At 43.7% G+C, this 14600-nt stretch overlaps 2 protein-coding genes across 5 annotated transcripts in view; both read right to left on the reverse strand.

The window, feature by feature from the left end:
- Positions 1-6721, reverse strand: part of slc2a9l2 (solute carrier family 2 member 9, like 2) — a 77239-nt gene extending 70518 nt beyond the window's left edge. Inside the window, exon 1 of one of the 4 annotated variants that reach the window (XM_053867242.1) lies at positions 6571-6721. Coding sequence is in view for 1 of the 4 variants with exons in the window: in XM_053867237.1 (XP_053723212.1) it covers positions 58-115 (58 nt within the window). In the remaining 3 variants the exon portion in view is untranslated. Of the gene's footprint in view, positions 1-57; positions 120-3786; positions 3808-6570 lie in introns of those variants that run through there. The other 3 variants (XM_053867239.1, XM_053867240.1, XM_053867237.1) reach the window with 3 other exon arrangements.
- A 374-nt stretch (positions 6722-7095) lies between these two features.
- wdr1 (WD repeat domain 1) lies at positions 7096-14441 on the reverse strand. The gene is made up of 15 exons (XM_053868229.1): positions 14304-14441; positions 11756-11877; positions 11202-11292; positions 10784-10931; positions 10479-10659; positions 10078-10155; positions 9926-10006; positions 9417-9650; positions 9219-9308; positions 8960-9111; positions 8771-8855; positions 8579-8689; positions 8280-8450; positions 8059-8203; positions 7096-7710 (listed from the first exon to the last, which is right to left on the reverse strand). Exons 1-15 carry the CDS (start codon positions 14323-14325, stop codon positions 7604-7606), a joined length of 1818 nt encoding a protein of 605 aa, XP_053724204.1. The 5' UTR covers positions 14326-14441; the 3' UTR covers positions 7096-7603.
- Between the last annotated feature and the right edge of the window lie 159 nt (positions 14442-14600).

Raw genomic sequence — 14600 nt, forward strand, 5'->3', positions numbered from 1 at the left:
TGGCTGCCACAAACAATTTGCTTGAAGAACTCAGTTTTTAACGAAATCTGAACTCACCTCTCTCCTCAGATCTGAGCCATAGAACGTACTTGGTCATTCTCAAGTGAAAAAACATCCACTTTTCCATCGTCCGAGTGAGTCTGCAGTGGAGTGGGAGTTTTTGTTTGGACAGGAGTGTCCGGGGGGATGAATGTGCTGCTGGTGAATTATTGCCTGACTGTGAAGAAACATTGAGAAGGAAATAAGAGCCGGCTCTGTGACGCACCACGACAATTTCTCTGGCTGTCTGCCCATCAGGTGAGAAGAAGTATTTGGAGAAGAAGGTAATCCAAAACAAGTTTGGAGTTTTCTTGACTACTAACGCAGTGAAACAAAGAGTTCCCTCAAAGTCAATTCCAACATAGACACTGCAAAAAGAAGGACAGTGTTTGTGTTGGGTCAGTTGAAGACAACTCTGGCTTGTGTGAGCTTGATCAGCCCCATGGAGTTCAGCCTTCCATCCTGAAGGAACCTTCCAGCAGTGAATATCCCACTCAAGTGCTCCCGGGCAACAGGCTACCATGTTAACTGACTCGAGGCATTGAACGACTAGAGCGTTGAGAGACCTTGCATTTCAATGGACCACGTGTTTTTACAGAACAGGCAGTATTCTTGCACAAATTCCAGTACATCTATGAGCATATTCAATATTTCAATACTGCAAGTACAGTGATATTGTAATTTTAGTAAAGTTAATATTTTGTTGTTGTTCCAAGTTAGCCGTGGTTCATTGTGATCCATGGGTATTTGACTCCGGTGTGGTACGTCTTACAAACAACATGACTCTGTCTGTGCTACCCTTAGAGTGTGTAATGTGGCTGCCTTAGCCTGTCAGAATCTGTAAACACTGACGTTTAAACCGAGGCTAGAACTAGATCTTGAAGTGTTTTATAAGGTCCTGGAGGGAGAGGATGTATTACCCGCTGCCAAAGTGATGGAAAGGTGACAACAGCAAGGACTTTTACGCACAGAAAAACACCCCACAGAACAAAAGAAAATCACATCAAGAAAGTTCTTCCAGCAAGGGTGAGATGTTGCCAGACGTGGTGTGCCTATATCTAATGGCTCTTTTCCACTGTCCGCATTCCATGAGGTTCTAACCCACTTTTGAGATAAGATTCTTTGTAGTCCGATTACGGTAGCGACATCTGATGGGTTCTTCAGCGCAGGCTGATGCAATCTATGACATCACTGCCCTCTCATTGGCCAGTGGCCAAGTTCATAAGTTTTCGCGCCCCCCCCCGGGGTCATCTCTGGACATGAGCTTAAAGAGTGACACTCCAGCTTTGAGCTCCAGATCAAGACAAAAGATTATCTGATAAGTACTGATCAGAGGAGGAACTGTGCAGCTGCCAGGTTAAAGAGTAACCGCGGGAAAATCATTGCTTGAAGTCGTCAAAAGTGCTTCACCAGCGTTAACCTCGTGTGCCATGTTCCAGCTGTAATTCTGCACATGTTCGCGAAAGCAGGAGGAAAAAGCTGACATGCTAGATTTCATTTGTAAATACACCAGCAGCTCTTCGGGCTGGAAGTCAGCGATCGGTTAGTTTAAATTGCTTATCCATGACAGTTATGGAAGAGCTAAAATTATATAACCATCTATGTTCCTTTAGAGGACACAGGACTCGTATATATGGACAATAAAAAGCATATATGTGAAGATGGAGGGTGAACAAAAACTTGTAATTGTTCATTTCTTCATATCATTCTGGAGTAAACTCAAATACACGAGTCCTAACAATTCACTCAAAAATGACCCCACTTAGATGATTTACATTACACACAACAAGTAGTGATTTCTATAAGAAGTACAACAGTACAAAAATTCCATTTGCATTTGTTGGCATGAAATATTGATGGGGCAGCCGTGGATTCTTCAACAAAAGAAATAAGCCACTTTGATTTTTTTTTATTATTATTTTCTTGACCTCTTTGTTTTTGTAGATCACAGATACTGTGCCCTCTGGTTTGTTCACATGCCCTGCTGTCTCACTTGACTCTGTTGATGGCCAGACTATCCTCTCACATTGACCATCTGAGTTTGCTGTGACTAAGATAAGCCGTCAGCACAGCCCATACCGAGTGTGCAGATAAGTCATCAATGATCTACATTCAATAGTTTCTTCCAAGTAGCAGAAACACGTGAATGTTTAACGCTGTCGCACGATACCGTCGACCTTGGTGACCTCCGTCCCGGGTCATGGAAGGTGAGGCAAGCGGTACTACAAGGAACCACAAGCACAGCAAAGGGATGCCAGTGGAGGGGAAGTCCAAATTATGTTGGGAAGGAAATTAAATTTAGAAGCTTCCATCACAAGTCTTACGTTTCCACCCAGACTGAGACTGGTATTCTCTACTCTCGACGAGAAGGTGTCAGGAGTAGGATGCTGCCATGATGCCATCTGAAACTTTCCCAGCTTTTAATGTGTGAAAAGGTGTCAAGCCTCTGTGAAGGACCCAACACCCGGTGAAGCAAAAGAATGTATTGGATTAGATCCGATAGGCTTCATTCTTCCCACACTGGGGAAATTCAACTGTTACAGGAAAAAGAAATAAACCGACTCTTAAACTTCAGCCAGCACCCATCATTGATGAGACACTACCTGCTGTAAGTTGCACCACAAGAACGTTGGTGGTTTTCATGTGTGAGAAACAGCCTGTCTGGCATGCAACAATGTGAAAAGGTAAAATGAGTGTGTCACACGCTGAATGCATAGCTGTCCTGGAGAGGTTGGGACAAGTTTATCAGTGTAAAGGTAGGTTTCCTGAATGACCACAGACCCCTATCACCAGGCTGGTCTTCACAGAGAAACAGCTCTTTGTCCTGTATGAGCAGGTTTTACCCACAGACGACCAGAAGGTCAAGAAACTTTCTGCAGGACTCGACCTTATCAGACTTAAACTTCATGCAACCATGAGCATCAGTCCACCCAAGTCCTTGGTTAATGGGTACGAAATCGAGAAACACTGGACATGACAGTAAACTGACCATGTATTGCCATTGTGCTGGGACACGTCATCAGTAGTGTACCTTTAAATCACAGTCGTTCACCCTCCTCAGAGGTGGCCAACTCCACAGGCTAGTGTCTACTGCCAACACACCTGGTTGTGAAGGATGCAGGACTATCATCATCACCCCTGAGTCCAGCTTGGAGCTGACTGCACACTGTGTTCCTCTTCATCCTGGGGGCTCCACTGGCCGTATCATCCAGAAACTGACCCGATGGGCCGTCTCATGGCCTGTCAACGCATAGCAAGGAGTTCCACTGATATAGACTACAGTCAGCCATCCTGTCTGGTCAAATCCAAGACAGGCTTTCCTTCCTTCCAACACACCCACAATTTAACCTCAAAATAACGTGGACCAAATTAAGAACACAACAGAGCTCAACCCTCCTCTTCGTTCGTACTACTGCGTTTTCAACCTCTCTGAAGTTAATGCACTTTGACTGCTTTATCTGTCACATAAAGTAGAAAGGTGCGTGCATATCAGTCGAACCAAACCTCTCTTCTACCTGCTAGGCCATCACCTGGAGTAATGGATGTCCCGAAGGAAACCCAGCGAGATTTTTTGAAAGTAAGTCCATGAAAGGCAGTCTCGCACGTGTCGGCCATCTTGTAACCACCTGGCTCAGTACAGCAGAGGCGACGTGGGAGTCAGGGGTCATGGGAAAGCAAGCAGTAGTCCTCAACAACAAACATTGTAAGATGTAAGATGGATAAGATGTCTCTGAGAAGACTCCTTACATTTGAGAGCTTTGGCTGTTTCATCATGACAGTATTCTCTGAAACAGACGAGCCTTCCCTCATGAAGTCCGTGAATTATCTCTATGGCTTTTCAGTTTTCAAGCACCCCTGAAAGGCTTGGCAGGATCATGATTGGACCTCAGGTCTTCTCTCAACATCAGACTGCTCAGTTGACTTTGAACTTTGAAGTTGAGGTAAAGACAAAAGAAGGTGGTGCTCATCGACTGCAGCACAAACCGATCGAGGACATCTATATTGCTTGTTTTCCTTAATTCCATCGAGGTCTCCTCACAGTCACGAACACAATCTGCTGCCGAAGCCTTTCTTTGCTCTCAGCAAGGATTAACCCAGGAATGGATTGATCAAATCAATGAGAAATCATTGATCTGTTGCATCACTTAAAAAAACTGGTCTGAGTTTCCGTACAATGGGAACTGCCTGACGCAGTGTCGTGAGGAGTTCTGTTTCATGAATATCTGTGTCCTGAGGTATGAAAATGCAACATGAAGAAGCACTTCAGATTTCACTGCAACTCATCCAGAGACGCTCCAGAGACACACAGCCTTGGGAAGGAGATAACTCCAAAACCAACGATCCATCTTCACTAAAGTGATGACGAAGGCCAGAGCTGGAACCGAAGCATCACTGACCAAAGGTCCATAAAAGCCATTCTGAAGATGGTGCTGTTCGGGTGAGAGCAGAGTGAATGTAATTTAAAGGAAAGGCAAGTACTTCATAGGCACAGCCGTGCAGAAATGCAGCAGCTAGCTCACTGAAGATTAAAGGTTGGAAACCTCTGGGTTGAAGAGTAACCACATCTCAGACGTGTCAGCGCACAAGTCACTTCAGGATAACGCAGCTTCCACGGCAGATTACCAGTGCACTTCTGGAAGTAGCTGAAGCCGCTTCCTCAACAGGTCGACAAAATAGAGTCAAAAGCATGTTAGTGATCAGTATGTGTCCATCAACAAAGCCTCCTGTGGTTCACGACAGTCCCACACATCATCAGATCAAGTACACAAACAAGAGCACACACACACAAAGAAGAAGATCATGATCATTTAAATAGTCCTGCCTCTGCATGTCTGATGCTCGCCATCTCCATCTGGTTGCAAAATGAACTCAGGAGCTAAATCCGGATTGTGCCTCTCTGTTCAAACTCACTTAGGCCTGCCACATGGAGAAGAGGACGATAAAAGAGCCAGCATGAGATCACTGCAGAGGAGGTTTAAAAAAACTGGGGCTTGCACATCCATCCAAGCTGGTTATGTTTTGACTCAAAGTACTGAGAGGTTTTTACCAGAAATAATGGATCTGCGTGGTACATAGACTGAGCAATATATCAGTAAGGGGCTTTCCTCTTCCACAAAGAGGTCAGCTCTCCCAAGTCCAAGTGATTCTTCAGAACAGACAACGGCCTTCTTAGTCGTGTCAAAGACCATATGCCGAAAACAACTTCAAGCTGATGTACAGAATGAATACCAAACTGGTCTAGTATTGAGACTCATAATGTTACAACTGAAACACTTTTTTTGTTTTTTACTTCCAAACAAGCACACATTGGTGAAGCAATGAGGTGACAGCTGAAACTGGTGGCACCAGCCTGACAATCAACTGGTCACCGTCTTGGGACACCATCTGATCACTGTCCTCTTGATTGGTTGGAACAAAAACCTGCACCCATGGCAGACTGTTTAGAGACCCCTAATATTGAAGGATTTTTTTGTAGTATTCTTCCTTTAAGTTTTAAAGTCACCTCCTTCACCTTCGTCTGCCGCTTATCCGGGGTCGGGTCGCGGAAGCAGCATACGGAGCAAGGAAGCCCAAACTTCCCGATCCGCACAAACCTCCTCCAGCTCCTCCCGGGTGATCCCAAGGCGTTCCCAGGCCAGACCGGAGACATAATCTCTCCAGCGAGTCCTGGGACTTCCCTGGGGTCTCCTCCCGGTAGGACATGCCCGGAACACCTCCCCAGGAAGGTGTCCACGGGGCATCCGGATCAGATGCCCGAGCCACCTCAACCGGTTCCTCTCGATGTGGAGGAGCAGCACCTCCACCCCGAGCTCCTCCTGGATGACCGAACTCCTCACCCTATCTCTAAGGGTGCGCCCAGCCACCCTGCGGAGGAAACTCTTCTCAGCCGCGTGTATCCGCGATCTCATCCTTTCGGTCACTACCCAAAGCTCATGACCATAGGTGAGGGTGGGAACGTAGATCGATCGGTAAATCGAAAGCTTTGTCTTGTGACTCAGCTCCCTCTTCACCACGACGGTCCGAGACAGTGACTGCATCACTGCTGCCTCCTGCTGCACCAACCCGTCTATCAATCTCACGCTCCCCTTTTCCCTCACTCGAGAACAAGACCCTGAGATACTTACACTCCACCACTTGGGGCAAGAACTCTCCACTCGGTGGAGAGTTTCAAAGTCATTCAAAATTATTCACAACATGAGTCTTCTTCATATACATAAAACATAAAAAATATTGTACATTTCGAGGCGCTTAATAGAGCAACACACTCGCACGTGACATGCATCCAACATTATTGCAATGAATTAATTCATTAAATATTTTTTACTGTAAAGCCTTTGCTTTGCAGGTCATTTGCAGACGATCCCTTACTTGACACCAAGCATACGTTTTTTATCGTTTATAAGTTCGATATGCCAATTCCCTTAACATGGACGCCATCGTAGACATTTCACACAAACCTTACACATAAATCCAGCAATAAATAGTACGCCAGTGGAGCAAACTAAAAATAGATCATGGGTAACAACGAACCTGTCAGCTTGCTGAAGATTGACACCCTCGTCTGTGGTTGTTCTTCATCGCTGTCAAAATGTTTCACCCGAAAACTAGCTGGGCTCGTATTCGCTTCAACATTTTTTGTGGGACGATTATCGTGTTTGCCCCGAACGCTCTTCGGGAGCCGCGGACTCCCCGCAAAATTTCCCCTTTGACCTCCGGCTTGACGTCATCACGGCGGTCGAATGTCAGCGAGACGAACCACAAATACAGTCTCATTTTCACCATTTGCATCCTAAATTCTAAAGTTAGAGCGAAGATTTTTTTTTTAAACTTTAACACTAAAATATAGTTTTGTATGAACTAACAATAACCATCTTAAGCGTCCAGTAGATGGCGCGCTTTCTCTACATGGCTATTCTGGCCAACTGATTATTAAGGAAAGAGCGCCATCTACTGGGCTGTAGCTCCAGGGCGCCGGCTCTGTTTTAGCTTCAATGCTAAATTGTCTCATATTCAGATAAGGCAACAAAGATCAGATCAGAAGGAAGGGGTGCGTAAAAAGTACTTTATTGGTAATGAATGCATAAAGACACAAAGTGAAAACACAGCCACGATACAACTGAATAGACAGCAATTCTGATTGTTGTTAACTTCGACCTTATTGTTGCTCCCTGGCCGGCTGTAAGTGCTATGATGTTTCAAAACTAACCATGAGAAACAAGGAAGGAAAGGAAGAAGCGACAGGCCAACTCGTTTCAGGAATGCAACCGTTAGATTTACACCTAAAAATGCAACTGACGCCCGGATGCATCCGGGTTTTAGTCAGCGAGGATCTCAGTGAAGCCTGTTACGAATGGAATGTTGTGCACGGTCCGTGACACACAGATGGAAAAGCACTTTTTTTTCTTATTTTAGCTTTGTTGCCTCGGTATCATTCATCCAGGCGCTTCGATCACACCCATGTACAATTTGGACTTATACAGACAACATGGAAAACCGAAAGAAAAAAAAAATCATTCATCTTCTACAGTAGTCCTTGTCCTGGAAGATATAAAGGGTTGTCAGCTCAATATTTAATCGTCCACTGCTTGACAAACGCGTCATGGGAGGTTGTGACCAGAGTGTTCTCATCTATCCAGGCCAAGCCAGTGGTGTGGTGCAACCGATGAGCGTCTGCAGACAAAAGGAGAAACATCACACCAAACCGTTCACTTTTCAACAAAACAGTAGTTTTTTGAAATATTCAAAACCGAAAGGTTAAGAATGCAGATTGAAGCTGCCGAGGCTAAAAGAAGAACTGTGGCTCCACTGCACTGAGAGGAGACAGGGGAGGAGGAGGAGCTAGTGGAAGTGACTGGGGAGAGGGGTTAAAAGGTTAACCACACCTCAATTTTTGGATGACTGGATGAATCCCGATAAGTCAACTCCACATTCCACAATTCACATTTCCATATATTGAAAAATGGGACACAAGTAGTATAATTTAAGTCAACATTTTGAAATCACAGACATAATGTGTACCTTGAAGTCTAATCCTGCTGTCACTGTCACCAACGGTCCAGATATAAACCATCATGTCCATCCCACCGGTGGCAAGGTGCTCATTGTCAGGCGACCAAGCCAGGCAGACAGGTTTTGCATGGTGTCCGTAAAAGTTATTGAGGACCTGAAACCGACAATGTCAGGTCAGCATTTGCAGTGTCATGGTGACATCATGAACGGCATCAGAAAGGCGTGCTTACATTGTAGTCATCTGCAACACTGAAGACTCTGGCCACTTTCCTGTCATCGGTGGCTGCCAGGTAGGCACCATTATCAGAGTAGGCCATGTCTGTGATGGCCCCGTCCATCGCCAGAGTCTTATCCTCCTTCAGACTGGTGCCCTGAATGGAGTAGAGACGAATGATCCCGTCCTGCGTAGAGAGCAGCACAAACAAACACGATTAAATCAGCAGCCTATTGTTACAAAGCTCAAAAGCATCAGAGTCCTGAGTGAGCAGCAAGGCGGCACCAAACCACCCCAGACCCAGTAGCCACTTACTGCTCCTCCCACTGCAGCAGTGCTTCCTCCAGGTTGAATGGCACCAACCTCGGGTACATAGCCCAACTTGTCCAGCGTGAACACTTTCTTCTTGTCCTTCAGCAGGACAACCTGAGAGCAGAAAGGCTCAGCATCACTCGGAAAAGTCAAAGATCAAATGGAGATTAAACAAAACCAGACGGAACAGAATACCTGCTCAAGACAGACAGCCAGAGAGAGACCTCCGGAAGCAGAAACATGTTTAGGAACGGAGTCCATTTTCACCACATCAGAGGCACTGAAATCAACAGTCATTTCTTACACGGACTGATCGGCAGAAAGAAGCAGCCTCAACAAAATCTCCGTCAGGTACAGTGGGTTGATATGAAAAGGGCTCAGTACCTGTATTCCTTTTTGTGCAAGTTGGTGAATCGCACGGTGTCATCCATTCCACAGGTCACCAGTTCGTCACCCACCACAGCCATCTTGCTCACCTGGTTGCTGTGACCTTTCCCTGAGAAGCCATCATTCTCTCCACCGTCTTGACTCCAGCGATGTGAGCCACAGTTAAGGAAGAAGACGATCGCTTCCTGAATTTTCAGACACTTGGCCATTTGTTTCATAGATGCAGTGTTGCTGAGTCAGCAATCACAAAAAGGATATTAATGTGCCCGTCGTGACTCCCAGAATAGAGCATTGACTGGCCTTCACTCCTGTGAACCGTCACACACTGGATCGACTTAGCGTGACCCTGAAAAAGAGACGTGCATTTGGATGTGATGGCTCATCTGTGCAGAAGAGGAAAGAGTGGCTGGCCAAACAAGAAGTGTGGACTCCACAGCAGCAAATATTCACCAACCTTAATGACACGGATGGGTCGGTCTGGGTTGTTCTTGTCCAGGTAGTTAATGTGTCCTGACAAGGAGATGCTGAGAAGGTGATCCTGCTGCCATAGGCAGCCCAGCTGCTGGTCTGACACGTCATTCCCCAAAGTGAAGGTGGTGACGGCCGCACCAGCCTCCACGTCCCAGAGCTTGACGGTTTTGTCGCCCGAGGCGGAGATCAGCTGCGAGCCGTCTGGGCTCCAGCTAACCTGAGCGGGTGACACATAAGGATTTGGTGAAAAGAGCGTGCTGATTCAGAAGTCATGTGTCTTGACGCAGCGTCTGAACATTATTGTATATTTGTCGTTCTTAATATGTCATATCAAAATTCAGATACAGAATTTTCATTTACATGAAACACCATATGGTAATTTCAGACACACCACACAACTTAACTGATGACTCCTGATCCACACAAGTGTATTGGAATCAAGTGTCAAGCGTCATGTCTAGAGCTTGAAGTTCTCTTTCAAAGCCAACTTACAGCATAGATTCCTCCTTTGTGGGCCTTCTCTCCACCCAGTGAAGAAACCTTGCTGCCAGTGGCGCCATCAAACACCACAATCTGCCACAGTGACACCAGTTACTGAAATCACTTACTTAAATGTTTCAAGTTTCAACCTGACAGTGGCTCACCTGTCCATCAGCTCCTGCGGTGACAAAGTGAGTTCCATTGGGAGAGAATCGCACAGAGTTGACAAACTGGCTGTGATCCTGATGAGCGGATAGAACAGGCGACGGGGGATACAGAGGTTACAAAAACGCAATTTTAGTCATTTCACTCAGCTCACTCTTGAGTCAGAAAGCCAAATCATCTCTGCAAAACTCTAACCGTGTCCGTGAGGCCAAACGTTTTTCCATTCAGCTCTCAAACTGAAGAATTTACAGAGAACGTCTTGTTATGTAATGAGACAACTGGTCGAACAAGGCCACACTGTCAAAGACCAGCGCAGTGTGACAGCCTCAAAAAGAGACCCCGCTTTGTTCAGCTGATTCAGATTTCATTCATCAGAGCCTCAATCCTCTCATATACTCACATTCATTGTGAACTTGAACTTGAACGGTGGACCCTCGAAGAAAGAAGTGGTGGTGTCGTCGCTCCCCGTGACAAGGCGGTAGGGCCGTTTCTGGCGAATGTCTACGCTGTTGATTACTTTAGCGTGTCCGGAAAGTTCTCCTACTGACGATCCAGTGTCCCACAGGAAGACAGCACCAAACCTTTCACACAAGATAAAGACTGGCACTGAAACTACTGTCACAAAGTTTTCATGGAAAGTGTCTGGTCAGTATGTGTAGAAGGATGAGCTCACGCAACGTGGTCAGTCAAAACAGAGATACGCACTTCTCCCGTCCATCGCCCACCACAGCCAGTCTCTTGCTGTCCTCAGTCCAAGCGATGTCCTTCACCTTGCCAGAGAGTGGGCTGTATTCATACTTGAGCAGGTGGGTTTCTTGGGTGGTGTCCCAGATGCGAATCTTTCCCGTGACATCTTAAGTGAGAATAATTTGAATTATTCATTTGAATAATTAATACACCACATATGAGAGGCAGTAAACAGGCAACAAAGGGTGACATGTCCGCGACATAAAAGGAAATGTATTAATTCTTTCAGCCATTTTTTTTTCTTTTCCCATTACGTCTTCCATCATATCCTTTAAGCAGATGCCACGGTTACATTTACTCTAGACGTCATATATCATACTAGAAATGGAAGCCATAGTTCAGTTTTCCTGCGGAGTCATGTGTTATAGTAACTCACCTCCAGATGCGATGTAGAAACCACTTGGAGCATACTTGGCGACTGTCACTTGATGAGCATGCTCAGTGTAAACATCAGCAATCGCAGGGTTCTTCACGGGACAAGAAGAAAAGTTGTGAGCGTCAAGTTGATATTTCTAGTATGGAGAAACACTTTTGTACCAAAGAACGTTTAAAAAACATAAACATCAAAAATGGAAATAAACTGTCACAGTGAATTTATTTATGGATTTAATCCAGCCGGAATATTCATCCAGCCGAACAATTTGTTTCTTTATGCAGAACTGCTCAACTGGAGCAGTTTGAATAGTATTTAAGAAGCATTGAAATATCTATTAACAATTACGTGCAAAAGAATTCTGTCAAAAAAAAGAAGAAAAAAAGAGGCTTTGTTGTATTCGTGCTGAACAGTCAACAGAATTCAGTGTATGGATGTATGATAGTGTGAGAAGCCTCTTCCACACAACAATACTTGACAGTCCAAAAACAGAACTATATGGTGCCTGTAGATCAATGAGCAGCCTATAAATCATTCTAGCGCAGAAAGAACCTCACTTTGATGTTCCTGATGATGACACATTTCCCGTTGGTGTAGAGAAAGTTGTTGCCTTTGGGATCCCCACCTATGACCTTAGCAACTCCCCTCTCCATTTGCGGGAGACTGGCAAAAGCATGCTCTGCAAGGAAACATGACACAGCACGTGAAAAAATGTTACAAATGTTCAGAACATAAAATATATTTTGAGTCATATGCGGCGGTTTGAACAACATCTTGAGTCGAAGTAGCTCAAACATATTGTTCTCTCGATCATCTTATGAATACTTGACTCACCACAAGCCATTTACTGCTTGTGATGGTGAGTGCATATGAATTAACCTCTGTACAACAGATTGTGCCTCAGATGATAAAGTAGTTATCTTAGCCATTTAATAAACTTGTGTAAATGAGCACGAGCTAGCCAAACGCATACATGCAGCATTTCACTCTGTGAACCTGTCAAGATACATGTTTAAATGTTTTATAATCTTCAGGATTGAATTACTACAATAAGCTCCGCCTACTGAGTAATTACTTAGTAATATGAATCCTCTACAAAGACAGGTCTATCAACCTTCTCACTTAGCAGGTCTTGATATACAATAAATGAGTGTGAACTGCCTCAGCGTACAGAAATGATCAGTCAGTCAAGTCGTGCTTTTAAACATTTTTGCTGACTCTATGGAAGTAAGGAATGAAAATAGCTCACCACACCCACCTCGTAATAGATTTTGAGATTATTTTTCTTAAATAATCCTCCACATGTTTTTGACCTGACCAACCACTGCAGCCGAAATGAGGCTTCAATTCCTTATCACTGTTGACATCTATAGAACAGCCTCCATTTGAATACTTTTCTTGTGACTTTTCACTGAGTACCAGTGGCTACCTTCCGGCTGGAGACAACCCCATGATGCTATTGTTGAAGTACTTTCATGTGTGGAAACACAACAGGAGGACTGTAAATCCTCCGCCTGTGTTTCTGGAGAGAGTGTATCCTAATTTACTGGGTTTATTTACATCAGAGTAAATAAGGTATCAGTCATTTGATTAACAAATGGGTGCAGGTCCGTGTAATGAGAAGGTCTTCTCTGTGTAACTGTTATTTGAAATGTCACTTGACAGACTGCACGTCACCTGTAATGTGTTGATAAATAAAGAAGAATCAAGTCCACGGTGTGTGTGTGTGTGTTATACTTCTATTATTCATTTTTGAATTGCTTTATTGAGCTTAAGTGCCTATTTGAGACAGCATTATTTTATTTCAGAATTTTATTTATTTAACTGAATCGCTGTATTTGTATTACATTTTTTAAAACAGCCTTATTTTATTTATTTAACTGTATTGCTGTTCGTTTTACGTTTTTGAAGAGAAGACAGCTTTATTTTATTTATTTCACTGTATTGCTGTATTTGTTTTACATTTTTGAAGACAGCTTTATTTTATTTATTTAACTGTAATGCTGTATTTGTTTTACATTTTTGAAGACAGCTTTATTTTATTTATTTAACTGTATTGCTGTTCGTTTTATGTTTTTGAAGACAGCTTTATTTTATTTATTTCACTGTATTGCTGTATTTGTTTTACATTTTTGAAGACACTTTATTTTATTTATTTAACTGTAATGCTGTTTGTTTTACATTTTTGAAGACAGCTATATTTTATTTATTTAACTGTATTTGTTTTACATTTTTGAAGACAGCTTTATATTTTTTATTTCACTGTATTGCTGTATTTGTTTTACATTTTTGAATAATGCACCTGGCCTAACTGGTTTGCGGATGTGCTTGACCTTTACTTTTGGATTTTCATGAAGCACAGTTCACCAATAAAAAAAAATTGGATTTCAAATCTTCTCTTCTTACGGTATTTAATTGATTAGTCATGCACTGCTTTTTTTTTTATATCCGAGAACTCAAATTCTTTATCAGGAGACCTTTAGCAGACATGACATAAAAATGCGATTAATTCGATTAATTAATTACAAAATCATATATATATATATATATATATATATATATATATATATATATATATATATATATATATATATCACATTACAAACAGTATAAATAATGGCGAAAATATTTTCTACACTATAAAAGCGCCATGAATGTTAATGTTAAATAAATGTTAATCAATAAAAGGAGCACTATCTTTCAACTGTGGGATATAGATTCGACTGTGCGACTCTATATCCCACGAGCACAGCAGAGTTCTGACATGTTCCACTTCCTTTCTGTAGCTCGTCTGTCTGGACATGTCATAACAAAGCGAACCGAGTGAAACTATTTCTGGCAGCTGGTTAATTCCAACGTCTCACTTGAAACGTACGATACGAGAATAGATTGCAGATACACAACAAAGCATGTGGAACAGAGAAAACTCGGATATACGTTCAGATCAATCCACTCGTATTTTCACATGGAGAAATGTCACATCGCAACGCTATGGGCGAGGCTAGTTAGCATGTTAGCTGGCAGCTAAGTAGGCGACTATATGTAAGACACTATGTCGTCCACCAAATCGGAAAACACCACCTCGTGAATGGTCGTGATACTCACTCAGGGTCGCGTCACCAGGCATTTCTCCGGCTGCTCACGAGACGGTTTGAGCTGAATGAATGAGGCGATGGAGACAGCTGAGGAGCACTGCCGGAGCACACAAACACGGAAGCAGGTAGCGCTCTCGCTCTGTCTGGCCATTCCCATATATGGTCATCTCAGCAAGCGCTGTGGAACGTGGGGGATTTTTCCCTGAGTGCGACTTTCAGGCTCAGAGCCCGGTGACAGCCTCGTGATCCCATGATTGATGGAGAAGGTTGTTGAACCATATTTCGGTGATCGGGGAGTAAGCAAATG

Source organism: Synchiropus splendidus, chromosome 6 (genome assembly GCF_027744825.2).
Source record: "Synchiropus splendidus isolate RoL2022-P1 chromosome 6, RoL_Sspl_1.0, whole genome shotgun sequence".
Classification (NCBI taxonomy): domain Eukaryota; kingdom Metazoa; phylum Chordata; class Actinopteri; order Syngnathiformes; family Callionymidae; genus Synchiropus; species Synchiropus splendidus.

Coding starts and splice junctions, on each gene's coding strand:
- wdr1 (XM_053868229.1), bottom strand. CDS start 14,325: ATGCCTGGTGACGCGACCCTGA. Junction 11,878..14,303: donor GCCTGGTGACGCGACCCTGA/GTGAGTATCACG, acceptor GTTTCCTTGCAG/AGCATGCTTTTGCCAGTCTC. Junction 10,660..10,783: donor GTGGGCGATGGACGGGAGAA/GTGCGTATCTCT, acceptor CTTGTGTGAAAG/GTTTGGTGCTGTCTTCCTGT.